General features: G+C 38.8%; 1 protein-coding gene across 6 annotated transcripts in view; it reads left to right on the top strand.

Annotated features, from left to right (window-relative positions):
• The window catches only part of slc23a2 (solute carrier family 23 member 2), a 94,559-nt gene that overhangs the window by 26,178 nt on the left and 48,624 nt on the right, over positions 1–19,757 (top strand). For 3 of the 6 annotated variants that reach the window (XM_057831346.1, XM_057831343.1, XM_057831344.1), the window contains one exon: positions 3,909–4,123. In XM_057831346.1, coding sequence (XP_057687329.1) covers positions 4,019–4,123 — 105 coding nt within the window. In that variant the 5' untranslated portion in view covers positions 3,909–4,018. Of the gene's footprint in view, positions 1–3,905; positions 4,124–19,757 lie in introns of all 6 variants that reach the window. The other 3 variants (XM_057831345.1, XM_057831342.1, XM_057831341.1) reach the window with 1 other exon arrangement.

Raw genomic sequence — 19,757 nt, 5'->3', positions numbered from 1 at the left:
GGTTGTTTAGGAAAGCAGCCCACGGCGGGTGGTAAACTCGCATCTAAGGCTAAACACCGGCACGACTGGAGACCGATAGTCTGCAAGTAGCCGTCTTCCGACGGAGCCCGCCACTCTGGCCGGTCCGAGTTGCAGGCTGCCGCCGCCTCGCCGTTGGCGGGGCGTGCAGAGCCCGGTTCCCCGGCTTCAGGACCGCCGGCGAACACCCCGGTTTCTCGAGCGTTCCCCCACGGCGTGCGAGCAGAGCCAGGCCCCGAATACGCCGCGGCGAACCAGCCGGTGCGGGCGGATATTCCGGTACAAACGTAGCCGCCGCCGAGACGAGACACGATTTTTTTTTTTACCGAAATGACCCGAGAGCCAAAGCCCTGAATAAAAAAATAATGCCGTTTATACGACCACCATTCTTAATGAAAAACATGCCAGTCACATTTTCACCACGGACATTTGGAAAAGTGATGTCCAGTAAGCAAGCTCATCATAACGGCACAGTGGTTAGATGATAATTTAAACATGGAGAAAACAAAGTCAGCCAGTCAATAATGCATTCAGTATGTAAAATGACGAGCGGTCAGGTGACTTTGTAACGCTGCCTTTATTTTCTGCTTAACAAAACTCAGGCACAAAACAACACGCACAGAGATGCGAGCTCTATCCAAATAGTACTGCCGTGTATCAGTTTAGCTGCTGTAAAGCAAATGTCGTGAGTGCCGCAAATGTAAACAAAGGGCTGCATAAATGGGTACATGACATCTCGCACTTTTGAGTTAATCATTTTCACAGTGTGCAACAAAGCATATAACATTAGCAATCACTTTTCAAATTAAATTAACTTATTTGTCTGCTCAATTACAGTCACAGTAGATAATCAAAACTTAATGGCACTTATTACAACTTATCAATTTAAATATGCACATTCCTGTTGTAATGAAATAACAATAATATTCTGTAGCCACAAATATTATTCAAAATCTTTTCTTCCAAGTTTTTTTTATTTTTTTTTATTTTTAAAAAAAAATTTTTTTTAGGATTAAGTATAATAATGTATTGCTTAAAATAAGGCTGTTAGATTATTTTCAGCTAGCTATTTTCCTTCCAAGAAATCTGAGAGAAATACACTTGAAGCGCTGGCAGATAATTTCACTTATTTCCATTAGATTTACACTTAAAACTGACTAGTTTTAAGGAGGTGTGTTTTGCATTGTATTAATGTTATATATGTTAGGAATGGCTTACTTTTAAAGGCATTTTTGTGCAACTTAGGTATTTACTCTGTAAGTAATTGTTGCCAAAAGTTTACCATTACACAATGTCAGACAATCTGTCATTATTTAGATGTTGGAATTGAATACTTGTTCATATTTTAAGTTGAAAAAGAAGAGCAATAAATTATATTTTTGCACAGTAATATTTTCTTTTGTGTATACTTTAAAATTTTACATAACTCTATGATAATGATAGAATTATCGGCTTGACATTATCGGTTATCGGTTGGAATGAGGAGGAAATTAGCGGTTGTCGGTATCGGTTGAAAAATGTTTTATCGTGCATCACTAAATGAAACATTACTGGTCCAAAGAGCTTGAGTGCCATCTAGTGGAGAAAACATATTTCCTACCATAAAATTCAAAACGATCATATCTACAGTTTTTCATGGTCTGTCTGTGCCAAATAAAAATTGGGAGAGAGCTCAAATTCTGCTCTTTTTATTCATGTAGACTCTATGTCAAATCATTTAATTTTTACGGTGCTTTCAAGACACCATTTGATTGCACAGGCCAGCGTGATCATAGGACTTCTGACGGCAAGCTTGAGTGTGGTCATGTCACTTTATTTTTTACATCTGATTGGTACCATGGAGACGTGATTAGTTTTGCGACGTCTCATTAATGAAACTGATAGAGCCACTTTGCTGGCAAAAATAAAGGTCAATCTGTAGAATAAAGGGAAAAAATTTACAGACTAAGGAGTAAGTAGGGGTGTGACAAAATATCGAAATGATGATATATCGTGATACTTTGCATCCCAAAAGGTTATCGATATACACCTGCCAAGAATCGAGATATCGTTTTAAAAAGGTGTCAATGTTAAAAAAAGGAACCAACAAGTTTCTATCAAAATCTTCAACTATAGTAGTGTCTCAGTTAACTCTATGGCTGCCATTGATGGCGCTCGACGCCCAATCCATTTAGACTGGGAGCGTTGAACGAATGTTAATTCAAACCAGAGCATTCACAGTCAGTCTTTCTGATTTTCAGGCCATTTACAAGTCAATTTCTGTTCATTTTAGTGCATTTCCAGGTCGCTTCCTGTTGAGTTTGAGTCTCTGCCTATTCATTTGGGAGATTCCTGGGCCACTTCCTGTTCCGAAACCCGAAATCGACAGGGAGTGACTCAAAATCAATAGAGTAATGATCTGAAATGCCCCAAAATTACCTGGTTGCCTAGCATTGGTTGCCACTGATGGCCATACACGTTCAATCCGTTTGAAGTGGAAGGAATGGCACCCTCCCAGTTCAAATGGATTGGAAGTCTACTAGTGGTAAACTCATTCCAATTCACAACAGAAGCTTGTTTTTCTGTTTATTAGTCATTTTGTAGAATATCTTAGGTTGATTTCCTGACCAATGTATTGATAGTCGTTGCATCGCCATATTGTGAGATCGTTATCGTAAGCTTTGTATCACAAATCGTATCGTATCGTGAGGTATCAAGAGGCTCCCAATCCTAGGAGTAAGAGTAGCGTTTGTTCTTTACAAATCAACTCAAGTACAAAGTATGGCGTAGTAAACCTTTCAGAAGTACATTTTTCAACAAAAGTTACTCAAACAAATTTAATGTGTTAGTAACCACCTCTGAATATATGGTTTGTCATAGCAAAACATTCATTTAGTATTATTTATAAACTCATCCCAACGGGAATTATGGCGCCTAAGTAATAAATAGGTTTGCATAAATCTGATTCTTGTGCTACCGTAGCACTTCAAAATAGCGTAGAAGTATTTTTAAAGTGATTTTTTAGGAGGCTTTCTTCAGCTAACCTTAGACTGTTTCTTCTAATTTGCGGTGGGTTACATTGAAGATGTTTTGTTTTTCTGAGGTATCTGCACCTCCAGTTAAGTAATTTGTCTCTGATTTAATAGTCTTGGCCTGTAGTGTTATTACAATTTATTTATGAGAGGTTGTTAACTGCCTAGTTTTATTACTGTCTTGCTTGTTTCATCTAGATTTTTGATTTCAGATCAAAGCAGCTTCCCTTAATGTGATTTTGTTCAAAAAGCCTTTCTTCCAAAATGCTGGGACACAAGAATAAATAAAATAATTTCCATACACTTATGTAAGAGTGGTCGCATCCAACACTAATTCTGGCAGTATTCGTAATCCTGCACTGGTTCCAGTTATCAACGAAAGTGAAAACCTTCACCAGTGTCGGCCAAAGGACATGTTCCGTACAGACATACAGACAGACAGACAAATTTCAAGGCCTCGTTGTACCCAAGCAAAAAAAACTGTGACATCGGAACCATTACAGACAGAACATCTGTTATCTTGCCTTCTTGTCACTTGTGTTTCGCTTTATTTCCATACTTTTTCAAAAAATGCAGTCGGAATCTTCTTTCTCCCCTCACTTCTGGTGCTTGCCAGCCAAGTCCTTTTGACAATTTTTTTCTTCCATAAATGTATCATTCATGCATAATTTAGAATCAAAACAGATGTGTTGAATTGGCTACTGCTATGTTCATCTGTTCTTAATAGATTCAAACTTATTTTGGTGTAACGTTAATAACAATAAACAAAAACAACAATTTAGAAGCAGATAAGTTCAGCTTCTCAGGTTATCAGATGTCAACTTTAAAATTCATTTAGTCCTGAAATGAATCTCTGTGCCTCTTGTGTTTTCCAAGCAGATAAATCATCCCTGGATGATGTAATTGAACGAAAGGACTCATCTGCTGTGTTCACACCGGAGCGAGACAAAGGCGACGAAGCGGACGAGTGGGGAGACGGCATTACAAGCATGGGCGTGGGCAAGAACACTACCACCAAACCTATGGACAGCGGTAGCGAGGGAGGCAAATATGAAGAGGAGAACAAACATGGAGCAGACTTCTACCCCATTCCGGTACATGCATGTTTTTTTAAGGTCATCGCAGTGTGTTCTGGGTAGTGATGGAAATAGTGCCGCCGGCTTTAGCAGCTACCTGTAGCGATTGTTTCCGGTTCGAGCCAATGCAGAATTAAAATAATGAAGACTGAACAACACGGAAGTGAAAATTGAACTAAAAACTTAGACTACATGCGGGAGGAATTTTATTCCATCACGCTGAATGTTGTTTCTGTGGTAAATGTTTACGGATGCCAACTCAGATGTAGAGCTTCTGCTGCACTTTATTTCTGTCGCGTTTCAAATTAAATGATTTATCCTGCCTGTTGTTAGCTGGGATAGGCTCCAGCACCCCTGCGACCGTCGTGTGGATAAGTAATTCAGATGATGAATGAATGAATAAATATATGGCAGAAAATGCAGACAAGGCTGAAAAAGCAGTTTTTGCTCTTGCACCCCTCTTTAAAATAAACTCCTGTATTTTAATCCAAAAGAACTGTTGTGTTTGATAGAACAATATGTCTATATGCTGCCAGAGCAGTTTGATGGCGGATTAAGCCCACAAAGTATTTTTAATTTGTCCATTTTACCCTGGAGACCCCCGTTTACAAACACTGTGCAACATAAAAAGAAGGTAAGTAATTATATTTATTATTTGAAATGTGAAGAAAAAAAAAAAAAACGACTTTATAAAATTATTCACTCGCATATTTTAAACAAATTACTTCACAATACAAGCAATAGTGTCTGTAAATAGGTCAAGGATATCTACCTCATGGCTATTGCTTAATTGTATTTTTTTTTGTTACTGTCGCATTTCCCCCGATATGGTAGGGACAAATAATTGATCCAAACAAAGAAAATTTGAAATAAATGTTTAAAAGGATAAATATTTGAAAAAGAAAACCATGATGTCTGCGATTTCTGCATTGCGACCCTTGTTATATTGCCGTGTTTCACCCAATAAAACACCCAAAAAGTCTGGCTGTGGCCAGTCACAGCTGTGTTTTGACACTTGGTTAGACATGCTACACCGAGTTTTTGGATCGAAACAAGGTAAGTACTCGATAATATCTCATTAAAATCATGGTGTCTTTAATTCTGCTCTCTCATGCTCTCACTTACAGTTAAGCTTTCACTGTTTATTTATTTATTTATTTATTTTCCAAAGTGCCCTCCTGTTCAAAATTTTTCTTCCCCCAGAAAATTGAGATTTTAGCCTTCAATGATGTATCACACATGCATAATGGACAATTTTGAAATTTGGCCAAATTGGGGGTCTCGGAGTGGAACTTCAAGTCCCCTGAGTGTTTTCCGTCATATACAGGCATGAAAATCTCTCACCTTTCGGCGAAATTCGCCGTTTTGAAGTAAAAAATGGCGACCTACGTGAATTGCGTAGATCCGAGGAGAAATTCTTTTTGGGAGGGGGGGGGGTCGGGAGGTTTTATTTAATTATTATTATTGTAACGAATCGAGTTATAATGTGGCAAAGGTGTTAGCATGTGTTCCGAATGCACCGCATGACGTAGAGGGGTGAGGGAGGTGCGGGAGAGCGAGGGACGTGCCTTCCGTGTTTACGTTTGTTCTGGCGGGGGGAGATATGTGCGTTGGCTGCGGCAGATAGCAGTCGTGTTGTTCAATAAGTTTCCACAAATAAAGAATTTCATTCTGATAAAACGGTTGACTATTATCAACGTTACATTATTATTATCATCATGTGATTAACTTAGTACGTAAACTGAGCACTTAAGAAATCGGTTCTTTAAAAAATGTCACACTTGGACAGTCAGCAAATCCTTCTAGATGCTTCGCTGACGAGAACCAATCATCGGCCCAAGCTGCGTTCCATTATTCCAAACGCGCGCACTCCTTACTGACCATGGAGTGCTCAGAGAGCCTTTGGGTGGCATTGCATAGCTGCGAAAACCAAAAGCAGGCCTTATCCGCACCGGGGCAGACCAGAGCGCAGCATACACACTTGCCTGTATTTGCCAGCAGATTGAATTTGGTGAGTAATGGTTTCGATATAAAAATGTTACTGCCATTCGTTGCAGCTTGCGTTGAACACTGCCAGAGCTAGCCAAATCTCCCATGAAAAAAAAATAGCTCCCGTTAAATTGGCGTCAAGCTTGTGTATTTAGCGGTAATATAAACGAAGAAACACACTGTTGAGTCAAATTAAGCGGCATGCTCTCGGATGGAGGTGGCGCCTCACATCGCTCCCGTCGTCCGCCGGAGACGCGGTATTTTCGGCTTAGATTTGAGCTGACGGCCGGTGTCGGCACAACACCGGCCCGACGAGTGGTGGGAATGAGTCCTGCTTCTTAAAGCTTTTTAGAAATACAGGGATCCCTCGTTTTCGCGGTTAATGGGGACCAGAACCCGCCGCAATAAGTGAAAACCGCGAAGTAGCCCCCCATTTTTTTGTGCGTGTTCAATGCATTTATTCAGATTTTACATTGGAAAAAAGATACATATATGACATGTTTTTTCACTTTTTTCACCAAAGTATCATTTATAAATGGTTTTCAAGCACTTCAAAATGTAAGAATTATGATAAGTTTTAAACATGTTACTGCCCCACCGAATTATTTTTAAACAAGAATAAAGTAGTAAGAAAATGCTTGGCTTTATTAAATGCTTCATAGTGAGTCTACTCAAACCCTCTCAGGCTTTGGTAAACGGTGATTGACACGTGTGCAAAGTTTTTCTTTTTATATATATTTATTTGTTTGAAGCAACTTATTTGATTGAATAATAAAGACGCAAATGTCCTAGCCAAAATGTGGCCCAAACGCAAAACAACATTACTTCAATGGAAAAATTTGTTTCAATCAAGTAAAATAGTTTTCAAATGCTTTTTTTGTCTCAAATTTATTTTTGCAATCAAAAACAATTTTTTTTTAATTGAAGTGACTTTTTGGGGATTAAAAGTATATACTGCATTTTGATTGAAGCAACTTTGTTTTTGATAGAAGTAACTTTGTTTTTTGATTGAATAATAAAAACACGATTGAATAATAAAAACACAAATCTACCTCCATCGTTACTGAGAGAGAAAGAAATTAAGAAAGCTTTAAAACTAAAAGCCACCGGGGAGTCTGTTTTTTTGTTTTTTTTAATATTAAATTTCATTACATAGACATGCCTCGTAGGGAAGGGAGATTGAGGGATAAAAAAAGGGAGTTAGATGAGGCTGCTAAAGGCAGTGGATACCTCATCAGCTGGGTGAATAGCAGACCTGGTAAGAACAAGTTTGCAAGGATAGTCTGGTATTAAATACAATTATAAACACAATTACAATGTTATGTTTCTATAAGATTTTATGTCATTGCTTTATTAATCATTAGGTGCTAGAGTTGTTAAGTATGGATAATAATGAAATAATAGTTTTAAGAAAACTGTGCTGTTAGTGGCTCAGTGACCATCTAATGTGGTTTGTTCTCAGATGAACAAGTTGAGGAAGGAAGTTTTGATGCAGAGGTTGAGGGAAGAAAATAGGCAGACTGACTGAGTCAAAGCCAGAAAGTGTTGATGACAGTTTTGATTTCTATTCACTGTTGCCCCCTCCCAATTAAAGTATGTCACAGTCGCAGCCAATAATTATCTAAAGCTGGTTAAAATTAAAGTTATGTTGTTTTAAGTTGTAGTAAATACTTGTTCATGTGCTCCTTTTGATCTACGAGCACCCGCCCCTCCACCGGTCTCTGCACGGCCCTGCTGAAACACGGTGTGGGTCGACAGAGCTCAATATTTTGTTGGGGTGTACAGTGTACTGGAACATATTTCCTCCACACCCTTCTCACCTTTTTAACCCCTGACCCATTTTCATGCCTGCATATACTACATTTGCTTTAAGCCATCATTTGTAACCAGATACACAAGTGAGCGTTTTCATAAACTCAAGGTGATGATGATAAGCATCAAAATCAACTAACCGCATCGTCTTACTTTTTCCTCAACTTTTTGTCAACGCATGCAAGCTTAGCTTGCTCCCTTTATTTCTTCTTGACTGAAAAGAGCATCTCATAGCCGCTCATTGTCTTATAGTCCTGGGATAGACCATAAGGGAAATTAGCCCAGAGGGCCAGTGGCTTTTGAGGTTCACTGGCCCCATTATCAAAACCACTGGCTCAAGTCAACAAATCACTTATTGATCCCAATAATCACAAAAAAGAACAATTTGCTTGAGGGACATGAATAACATTTATTGCCCCATTATCAAAACCACTAGCCCAGGTCAAAATGTCACTTATCGATCCCAATAATCACAAAAAAAGAACAATTTGCTTGAGTAACATGAATAATTTTTTTAAAGGTAGATTTAACGAAAAGTGCAGCAAAATGGTGCAAAAACACGATTCTAGTGCAAATGTATAATTGTAATCCCCATATGGTAATACAAATGTCATAGAAATATCATTTCAAACACTGATATAACCTTCAGTGTGCAATTAAGTTGGTTTTAAGTTTAATATTCAATAGATATTTGCTCCAAACAAGTGTATAATGTACAAATGAGAGGCATAGCCTAACTTATGCAGCCAGTGAAGTGCTGTCATCACACACAGATTTTGAGTCCATTGGTCACATGACCAGGGAGGTTTTGCACTAAAACGTTGTTTATAATTTTTATTATTTTTTTATAACGTGGGCATGTAACAAACTGTGTGGCGTCAGCATTTACCCGTTTTCAACTTTACAGTGTGCACCAACTCGGAACCCGAATAACCCAACCAGAAACATGAATAAACCCAAATCGACTCCACTGAACACTTAATCATATTTTCATGTTTTCAGGAAACAAACACACTCAAAAAACATTTTTTTCTTGGGAGCCATGTGGGGAGGCGCGCCCGTGGGAGAACCCTGTACCAGGGCAAAGCTTTCCTTTCTTTCCCTGACCGCCCTCTGGAAGTCTCCCCCGGCTCAGTTTTCATTACAACAATTTAGAAGTCAGAGATGACTAAGGCAATTATAGCTAACAATTTTCAAGCCAGACCGTCGTTATGAACAGTGTTGCACCGATACCATTTTTTGGCCCCGATACCGATACCTGGCGGTGCAGTATCGGCCGATACTTTTCTTTTTTTTTTTTCCAAAGAGCTACATAATTGGATGTGAAATCATTGCTATCAAGGCTTTGTCAGGCTGTTGCTTACCTTTGCAAAATAGGAAAAAGACTAGTACAAAGTGAATAGTCTACTAAACTCTAGTAGACAATAGTTGAATAAACCTTTGGCTCTCAAAGGCCAAAATAGTGCTACATTTATAAAATTAATAAAACATGTATAATGCTAGCCCAACAGTAAGAAAGTAAAAATAAATTCATAATAATAAACTCAGAATGAACAGAATAAACCTTTTTAAACCTCTCAAAGGCCAAACAGTGCAACTTTCATGATATTATTATCACATTCTGCTGCTCGTTAGATTGTGTCTTGTTGCTGGGCTGGTCATTGGGGCTTTCCTGACGTCGCACCTGAATCCAGTGCAGGTTCATCAGCGCAGCATTTAAGCACGGGTGATCACAAAGGTATTTTGCCTTGCTGATCGCCATTTGACATCTCGCACTATAGTCTCGCTACATTTGCTTGTTACGCCCCTGCATTGGGTTTTTTTCTGTTAGTGTGCTGTGCGTTTGTAACCCTATACCCTGTGCTGGTATTTGAGTGTTTTTATTTTGGCTTTTTGGCTCGCCTATCGTCTTAGTTAACCTTCGAGTTTGTAGTATTGAGCTCCGTCGACCTGCTGTCACGGACTCCTTTTAGTTATTTCTTCTATTCCGCGATCGCGTGTTATTTTTTGTTTGCAATCATTAAGCCCTTGTACATATCCCCCGCTTGTTGTCTGCTTCGAGTTCCAACCTTGTTTCCGCATTTGCGGACGCTAACAATTATAAGTAATAATAATTGACCACAGCATCCCGTCTCTCTATTAGCCTCCTTTTTTCGGGAGGGGGGAGTCCCTTATTTTTTATTTCTGAAAGGTGGCAACCCTACTTTGAAAACAGTTCCCAAATTACTGCGGCATTTCTTTCAGTGAAACACAATAAAAGTAAAGTAGATGTAGTGAACTGACCAGAGATTGTTGCTCCAGTCCAGCGCCCTTCCTCTGGATACCACTCCTGCTCTTGCAGGCTCAAACTCGTTGTGTTCGTTCACATTTCGTCTTCAAATGTTTTATCAGGTTCGAGGTATTGAAATTGGCCAATTTAATTCCACATCTCGAAACTTTCAGGCCGCAAATCTTGCATGCAGTCATTGATTTTAATCGATGGGATTTCTATTTTGAAATACTTCCCGACCGCCGCCATTACTCCTGGTTTGTGTTTCCTCCATATGAAAAAGCGGCCTTGTCATTGGTTAGGAGTGGCTATTGGCCCGCTCTCATTGGTCTGGAGCAGGCCAATAGCGATAGCTGCTTGATGTTCACGTGTCATCACACAACACAGAGACAGAGTGTAGTGAGCGCCAGGAGGAAAAAAAAAAGGCTGCGGTCAAATGTTATAATATTGGACCGGTAAATGGTATCGGCGCCGTCTTTGTTGGTACTCGCCGATACCGATACCACCATTTCGGGCTGGATCGGCGCCCCCTACCGATACCAGTATCGGTATCGGTGCATCTTTAGTTATGAAGATATTATTTTCTGTGTAGTCAAGCGGATGAATTATCCCGTTATGTGCATACCATAGCTTTCATACTCGTTAGCTCTAAATTACTTTTCTGAATATGTGGGCCTTGATCTGCACATCTCACAGTAAACCTCGTTTTTTTGTCTCATCGTAGCCGAGCCAATTCCAGCGGTCTTGCCACTGGGGCTGAAACATTGTCTCCCCTTTCTTTTCATATTGGACTTCGCTTTACCTCAACTCCTACTGTCATTTTCTCTTTTTTGAGTGGTCTTTTTTTCCCCCCCGGCGCTTGGCCGGTGGTTGGGGGCTTCAGAAACATGTCGTCTTGTAAATGGTAAATAGTGTTATACTTGTATAGCGCTTTTCCACCTTTCAAGGCCTTCAAAGCGCTTTACACTACATCGCCATCACCTACTAGTGACACAGCCCCAGGAGCAACGTGGGGTTCAGTATCTTGCTCAAGGATCGAAGGAATTTTTTGGGGGTGGTCCCATAGGACACCATGCACTGGCACAAGCCCAAATATGTATCTTATTCCCTTTCATTATATAATATCGTGTATGAGATGGTCTTCCTATATTTGGGTTGCCCCAGCGATCATCACAAAAAGAAAACTCATTTATGCACCATTAAAAAAGATATAAAAAAATAAGCGATTGTAGAGAGGAGGATCAGGGGTCAAAGCCAAACACCAAGGCCACCTTCAAATGTGAAAATATATGGATAAAACTTATTTTTGGAGTTATACTTCCACCAAATCAATCTATGTCATCGCCCAAAAATACACAGCGCACCCAAAACATGGCAGCCACTGTGTATTGTTTTAAATTGTTGACAAAAATGATTTTTATACCAAGATTACATGTTCATAAAATTCCAACACCAAATATTGCTAGTAAAGACCAGTGTTTGTGTTTATAGAGCTCTTGGCAGTTCGTTTTTTATGCGTCATGTAATGTTAATTGAATGTGTACGTTAGCATACCGAAAACCTAGTCATTCTGTTGTTCTCTATTCTATATATTGTAGTAGAGCTGAAACGAATACCCGAGCAACTCGAGTAACTCGAGTTTAAAAACTGACCCGAGTAATTTTATTCGCCTCCAGGAATCGTTTAATTTTGCCAGCTCTAAGCGTCACGTTTTGCCCGGACTACTTTTAACGCGGGATGTGCGTATAGGAAAATGCAATAATACCTGACTGCAGCCGACAGCCGCTACAAACTATTCCAACGTTGCTAAAAACTACGCCCGTATGATGCTAGGGTGGTAGCAGGTAGCGTCTGATGCCTCTCATAGATATTACATATATAGAACTAGATGCGAAATGATAAACTAGGCGGCATTAGTAAACAGCCGCCATCTTAAAGCAGTAGACTTCTTAGCGCTAATAAATACTCTTCAAAAGTTACTGTCCCTCGCTCATGTAACGTTAGCCCTGCGGAGGGCTAGGTTTCTATTATGACTACTGCATGCAAGACTGATGTGTCTTACATACAGGCTTTATTTAATCTGTAAAAACATAGCGCTGTAGAGTGATGAGGGTGTCAAATTAAAACATAATAAAGCTAACTGTCAATTTCGGCTCAGTAGTCATTGCTGGATAAAGCACCAAGTATCACTGGTCCCCAATGTGCTCCAGTACAGCAGGTATCATCCATTTATTTTGAACACTGCAAAAACTCAAAATCCTATCAGGACTTACAGTTTAGACGAACTTAAAACTTAACTAGAACGTAAAAATAGCTTTACACGAATGGAAATTCAATTGAAACACGTGGGAAAAACACATAACTTTTAAGTGATGTGTGTTATCAAGTGTAATGACATTTTTAAGTAAGAAATTAGATTTTTTTTTTTTTTTTTTCAAATAAGATCTAGAAGTTTTTTGAGTGACATTTTTTTTCTAGTCACATCTGAGGTGCAATTGTTGGCTGTTTTCCCCAATGTACATTGAAAATGAAGACATTGATTGACTGAAAATGGTTCAATATTAGATGAAATGTATTGTTTTCTCACGTATATTTATAATTGCTCTTTACCTATAAAAATGTTTTATCCGATTTGGACCGATTACTCGATTAATCGATAGAATTTTCAGCTGCAGCTGCAGCCCTATATTGTAGTGATTGCTCTTCTGGTTAGCAGCGACGTAATGAATTTAAAATGGATTGTACATATAGCGCCATCAATGGCAGCCAATGAGTTAACGTCTGGAATCTGTAGAAAGCAACTGTCCAACGTATACCTTCAAAAGGTTTTTCAGCAAATGATTAAGGGCCATGAGTTTTTTATGACAATGTTGAACGAAATTTGAAGAAAAAAGTAATTGGTTAATGTTAACATATTTTAAAAATAAATACGTTTGTCTATGTGTGTATCATAAAATGCTTTAGTTGTTCAATCAATAAGTAAATTAAAAAAAAAAAACAGTCATCTATATGAAACAAGGGCAAATAGTCTACAGTCTGGCATTTGCCGTTTCATTAACTTCGTTGTCTGGAGTGTTTAATTTCTTAAGGTTGTGAATTACAGGATTTCACGAGCACTAAAGCAGCCAATCTAATCTCTACTTTAATGAAGCGAGACATTGTCATTCTAAACAAGCGTAGATTCACATGACCAAGTACACGCTACGTCTTTGTATGTATAGTCTTCCAACAAATATTTGCCGACCTTCCTCTGGTGTTTTAAATTTTGCTACCAAAAACATAAGCGGCCTTGAATCTTGCTGATCTTTGCAGCACATGACCACACACTGTTCACGTGCCACTGATGATGACAAAAAATAGACCCAAAGGGGAAGGAAATGTGTCTGATTTGGGGCTTCCTCCTTGGTTGTTCCTTTCCCTCGCGACACTGAAGCTTCCACATGTTGTTTCCCTGCATATGATGAAACTTTTTTTTTTTTTTCCCTTCACCATATTCAAATCCATTTGAGAATTAACTATTGGCACCGAACAATATACTGTACCTTCTTTGGCTCGTCTTGGGGATTCCTCAGTAAACCTTCGCTGCTGCTTCTACTTTTTACTGAAACATGACACCTGCAAATTGCTATTCCCACTTAGTTGTTTCATCTCACATAACTTCCTTGGCTTTTTTAAATTGCAAGATAAGGCAGGATAACACAAAGCAATTCACTCAATCAATGATGACATCCCCTGATGTAAATCTCCCCAACGTAAGGAAAAAAACTAAATATTTGTGGATGAAAATGCGAAACCTTGAGAAAAGCGGTCATTCTTTTAGGCCGACCAGGATGCCTACTAGATTTGGGACAAAATATTGTTTGACGATATATCGCGACACGAGCATCACAACACAACATTGTTTGAAAAAAATGGATCGCGATAAATAGACTAAATGCATCACCACATGATTTGAGCAACATAGCCTGTAACTAACCCAATAATTTTCTCGCGAGAAGTCACCAGCTATTTTGTGGCGCTCATGCGGCATGAACAGTCAACTCCTGCTTTTGAAGAGTAGGCAGAAGAACATGCTTCCACTCACTTCACAAACAATGACAAGTTTCTCTGTTCCACTGACTCGAGTACTGCTCAGAAAATTTCAAATTCTTTGACATACAACAAGTTCTTTTTAAAGTAACGGAAATAGTTACTTTCCCTGGTAACTAGTTACTTTTACTATAGAGTAATTCAGTTACTAACTATGTTACTTTTTGGAAGAAGTAGTGACTAATGTAACTAATTACTTTTTTAAAGTAACGTGCCCAACACTGGCGCTAACTAGTAACATCTAAAAAATAATAACCATAAGAGCTAAACAGTACAAGAGTGTTTGTGTACTCACCTCTAATAGATGGACACGGGACTTAGCAAAACACTAGGGACTTTTTCCAATTAACACGACTTGAACCTACTGCTGGATAAGGGCGTAACGGTACATGCATATGTATTGAACCGTTTCGGTAGGTGGTGCCCGGTTCGGAACGGTGGCGTACCGAACGAGTTTCTGACTTAATGTAACCCTTACTTTTCGAGGCTGTGAGTCGATCGGGTTACAGTTTCTTTGTGTAGATTATATTTATTCCGTCTTCTCTCCTATAATTAGGACCAACACGGTAGGACAGTATAAGTCAGAAACGTCGACGGCGCGACAACGTGGCCGCAGTGAGAATGCAGTGAAACGCGGGCGTTAAAGTCAATCAGCCAATGCACACCAGTCGCAGTGCGGCCGCGTGTTAGACGCGTCCCAGAAGCGGCTCAACACGACGCACGCGAAAAGAACGGCAGAGTTTATTATTTGACGCGAGACGCGACCCTCCTGCGTCAATACTACTACCGGTAGCTAGGATCGGGCACACCGGAAGTCGCTCGTGTAAAAATACGGTGGATCCGGTCGATTTTCAAACTAATATGCAATCGTAACCCACTTTTTGAGTCTCTCAGATCTCTTGAGTGGTAGATCGTGGCACAGTTGACTTGTCTTTGTTGATTTACTGCTGTCTTCTCTGCTATAATAATAACCAACACGGCCCCGTGTTCAATACAAAACCCTCCTACCACAACAAAACAAGTAGGAACTAATATTCACATAGGAACTAAAGTTATACAACATAAAATATACAATATAAATAATACATGACATTTGTAAAATATAAACACATAATAAAATAAATAATAGCCTATTTAAATAAAATACATTGAAATGAGCTAAAACACCTGTAATTAAATAATAAGAATTATAAACAGATCCTGCTTACACAATTAAATTTATTAATTTCCGTGTGGCGCTTTAACTTGAGAAAATCCACCAATAAAGCTTTTGAAAACCGTTCATGAGAAGAAAAAAAAAAGATTCATTGAGGCATTTCATTTGTAAAATACATGTTAAGATCTTTGTCATTGGGATTGCTTTTCTCTTTAGCACAGGACTTCTTTTTTCTTTCAAAAAGAAAGAAAGCTGACCAATACGCGGGGTCTGAAAGGCAAACTGTTGTTGGATTATCTTTAAATACCCGCTACTTTTTGAGCAGAATTCTAGCTTTGTATTGGCTAATGTTCCTATTGTTGAAAGCACAAAGGTATGTAATAAACAACTTGCACATTTATATTTTGCATTTTGTTTTCTTACTGTACCGACGAAGAACCGAACAGTGACCTCAAAACCGAGATACGTACCGAACCGAGATTTTTGTGTACCGTTACACCCCTACTGCTGGACAACTGAAAGACAAGGAGCAACGAACTATCTTTTCCCCTCTCGCTCTAAAAAATAACTGACGCACAGAAGAGGACCCAAAGCGCGACCGCCGAGTCCCTGCCTGTCTCATACACAAATTTATTTTCGAGTCTTTTGAAAAGGAGTAGGCTAAATCTCTCGCTCCGTAAACCGCTGCAACTATCATAACGTTGTGCGTGTGCCCATTAAAGGTGTCCGGGCTGCAGACGTGTCTTGAATTTCGTTCCGCTACTAGCAGCTGTCATAAAGTTATTCGGGAAATGTATCGTTTGTAAACATATATGAATCTTAATCGAATCGTCACATATCGAATCGCAATGCATGTAATAATCGATTTTTTGGCACACCCTTAATCGACACACAACCATTCACGCACACCTACGGACAATTTGGAGTGTTCAATCAGTAGTTTTTTGGAATGTGGCAGGAACCCGGAGAAAACTCACGCAGGCATGGGAAGAACATGCAAACTCTGACAGGAAGGCTGTAGCCGGGATTGAACCCACGATCCCAGAACTGTGAGGTGCAGTGTCCAACCGTGCCGCCTTCATAATGTTAATTATTTTTAAAGAAGAATAACTTGCTTAATTCTATATTGAGTGAGTCCACTCAAATTCACTCACGCTTTAATGCTCACGCTGCTGAGAACAGCCTCTCACTTACACAATGACCTTGGACTGGACTGCAAGTTTAACGATGATTACGTCATTTGTGCCTTTGAACTACTACTACTAAATTTTGAGCAGGAGGGCAACTTTTGACACCTTAAAAGTAGGTCAAATCAGGTGAGTGAAAAATACACTTTTGAAAAAAATTTTGTTTCTCATTTAAAAAAGATTTTGGACACCTATTCTGGTACATAATAAATAACAAACAGGTTAGCAGTACAGTTAATGATAACTTTACTGCATACATTTCATGATTTGGCTTCATTTTAATCTGTGCTCCCCAAAAAACCATTTCAAGGGAATTTTAGGGTTAAATTCCAATAACATAATATTTAATTTTTTCTAAGTGGGCTTTTAATTAAAGAATGAATGCATGACTGCTTTGACTGAGAATAAAAAGCTCCATATGCATAAAGGGAACATGTAAATGTAAGTACATAATTGTATCTATTTATTATATTTAGCCTTGAAGCCTAGGACCTAAGCATCGAATGTATCAAATACATCGAAATCATCCCATAATAAGCAATCCAAACGACAACACGGGTCGAAAAGACAATGGACAGCACGCTAGTCCGTTGGCTTGCTGTGTTCATACTTCTTGCGTTAGCGTTCGACTGCAATGTAAGTAAGTCTTTTTTGTGGATTGCGCTACATTTCCGGTAACTCGAGGTGCGAGCATCATAAAAGACACACTGATTTTAACGAGATGTTATCGCGTAATACTTTGTTTTGATCCAAAAACTCCAAATAGCATGCATCACACAGACACAGCTGTGAATGGCCACAGCTAGACTTTGTTTGAATTTTTGGCTGAAACAGTCATTTAGCAAGGGGCGAAACGCAGAAGTCATAGACAAAAATGAGTGGTTGAGATTTTCTTTTTCAAATATTTACCCTTTTAAACTTTTTTTTTTTTTTTTTTGTAATATTTCTTTGTTTGGATTGATTATCATCTAAAATATCAGGTAAAATGCGACAGTAACAACAACAAAAAAAACCCCCACAATTAAGTAGATAGTAGATGCCGATCGATCGGGTCCGATCACGTCATTTTCAAAGTATCGGAATCGGCAAAAAAATATTGGCCATACCTTTTTTAAACATATATATATTTTAATTAAATTGTTTTCTATTTGTATTTAACGTTACAGACATAATATGTTGCACTCATCGAGAGTCTTTAATTTAGGCTCAAGGTAGGGTTATCAAAATTATCCCAATAATGGCGGCAATTAATTTATTAAAAAATGTGACACGTTAAAATATTGAATGCTATAATTACATGCGCTGCACGACCCTCTCAATCATTGTCGCACTCAATTTGTAATGACGCCGTTTTACCAATATAGAGAGATAAAAGGCAGCGCAAACAAGAAGAGTGAATTTTGGCAGCCTGTGGAGTCTTCCTACAATCAGCTATAACCTTTCAATCCCTCTCCTTATGATTAGAAATATCATAGGAAGCAATGTGGGGAAGCAAGGTGGCAATAGATCTTTGTCTTAACACCTTAACTTATTCCCCAAAGCAGAGAAGATATATCCATTGGTAACATGACGCACAGTCATGGTTTTACTTCCCATCATGGTTTCACTTCCCATCATGCATTGGGGCATGATGCAGTATCATTTACTGAAAGCTCAACAAATACACTAGATGGCAATATTTCGTCACAATACACAAAGTCACAAGTCTTTCTATCCGTGGATCCCTCTCACAGAAAAAATGTTAAAAATGTAAATGCCATCTTGAGGATTTATTGTCATAATAAACAAATACAGTACTTATGTACTGTATGTTGAATGTATATATTCGTCCGAGTTTTATTCATTTTTTTCTTAATGCATTGCGAAAATGTATATGATCGGGAAAAATTATCGGGAATGATTGGAATTGAATCGGGAGCAAAAAAAAGCAATCGGATCGGGAAATATCAGGATCGGCAGATACTCAAACTAAAACAATCGGGATCGGATCGGGAGCAAAAAAACATGATCGGAACAACCCTACAATTAAGCGATAGTTATGAGGTGGATATCCATGACCTACTTACTTTTTTTTTTTTTTTATTGTTACGTAATTTGTTAAAAAGTTTAAAATAAGCGAGTGAATAACTTTTTTAAGTCATTTTTCTTTTTAAAACTAAATAAGAGACATCAATGATTCTAAGATCGGAATACCGATGCAGGCAAATCATCTGTTCTGTTACTATTGGATCTCAGCGCCGCATTCGACACGGTTGATCACAACATACTACTCAGCAGATATGAACAGTGGGTAGGGCTTACTGACACTATACTTCAGTGGTTCACATCCTATTTACATGATAGGGATTTCTTTGTGTCAATCGGAAACCATCAGTCAGAACAAACCAAATTCACGTGTGGAGTCCCTCAAGGGTCAATTCTTGGACCACTCTTATTTAACATCTATATGCTTCCTTAGCTCAGATAATGGAACAGTATGACATCTTCTATCACGCGTATACAGATGACACACAACTGTACATTTCTGTGTCCCCACATGATTATAGTCCCTTAGTCTCCCTGAGTAAATACATTCATCAAATCAATGAATGGATGTGCCAGAATTTTCTCCACTTAAATGTGGAGAAGACAGAGGTGATCATTTTTGCGCCAAAAAAGGAAAGGTCAAAAATAAGCAGGCAACTTAGCTCAATGTCACTTGCAGCTACAAATCAAGTCAGAAACCTTGGCGTAATTATTGACTCAGACCTAAAATTTGATAGCCATCTAAAGTCCGTCACTAAATCCGCTTATTACCACCTAAAAAATAAAACCAGAATTAAGGGGCCTATGACTCAACAAGACATGGAAAAACTTATGCATGCATTCATTTTCAGCAGATTGGACTATTGCAATTGTATATTTACGGGTCTTGATAAAAAATCAGTCAGGAAGCTGCAGCTAGTACAGAATGCTGCAGCCAGAGTCCTCACAAATACAAGGAAGCTGGACCACATTACACCGGTTTTGAAATCGCTACATTGGCTTCCAGTGAGTCAAAGGATAGACTATAAAACACTACTGCTCATCTACAAAACACTTAATGGCCTTGGACCAAAATACATGCTTGATTTGTTAGATTCCTATGAGAAATCTAGACCCCTAAGGTCG

Source organism: Corythoichthys intestinalis, chromosome 3 (assembly GCF_030265065.1).
Source record: "Corythoichthys intestinalis isolate RoL2023-P3 chromosome 3, ASM3026506v1, whole genome shotgun sequence".
NCBI classification, from domain to species: Eukaryota; Metazoa; Chordata; class Actinopteri; order Syngnathiformes; family Syngnathidae; genus Corythoichthys; species Corythoichthys intestinalis.
This window is presented reverse-complemented; position numbering and strand designations above follow the sequence as displayed.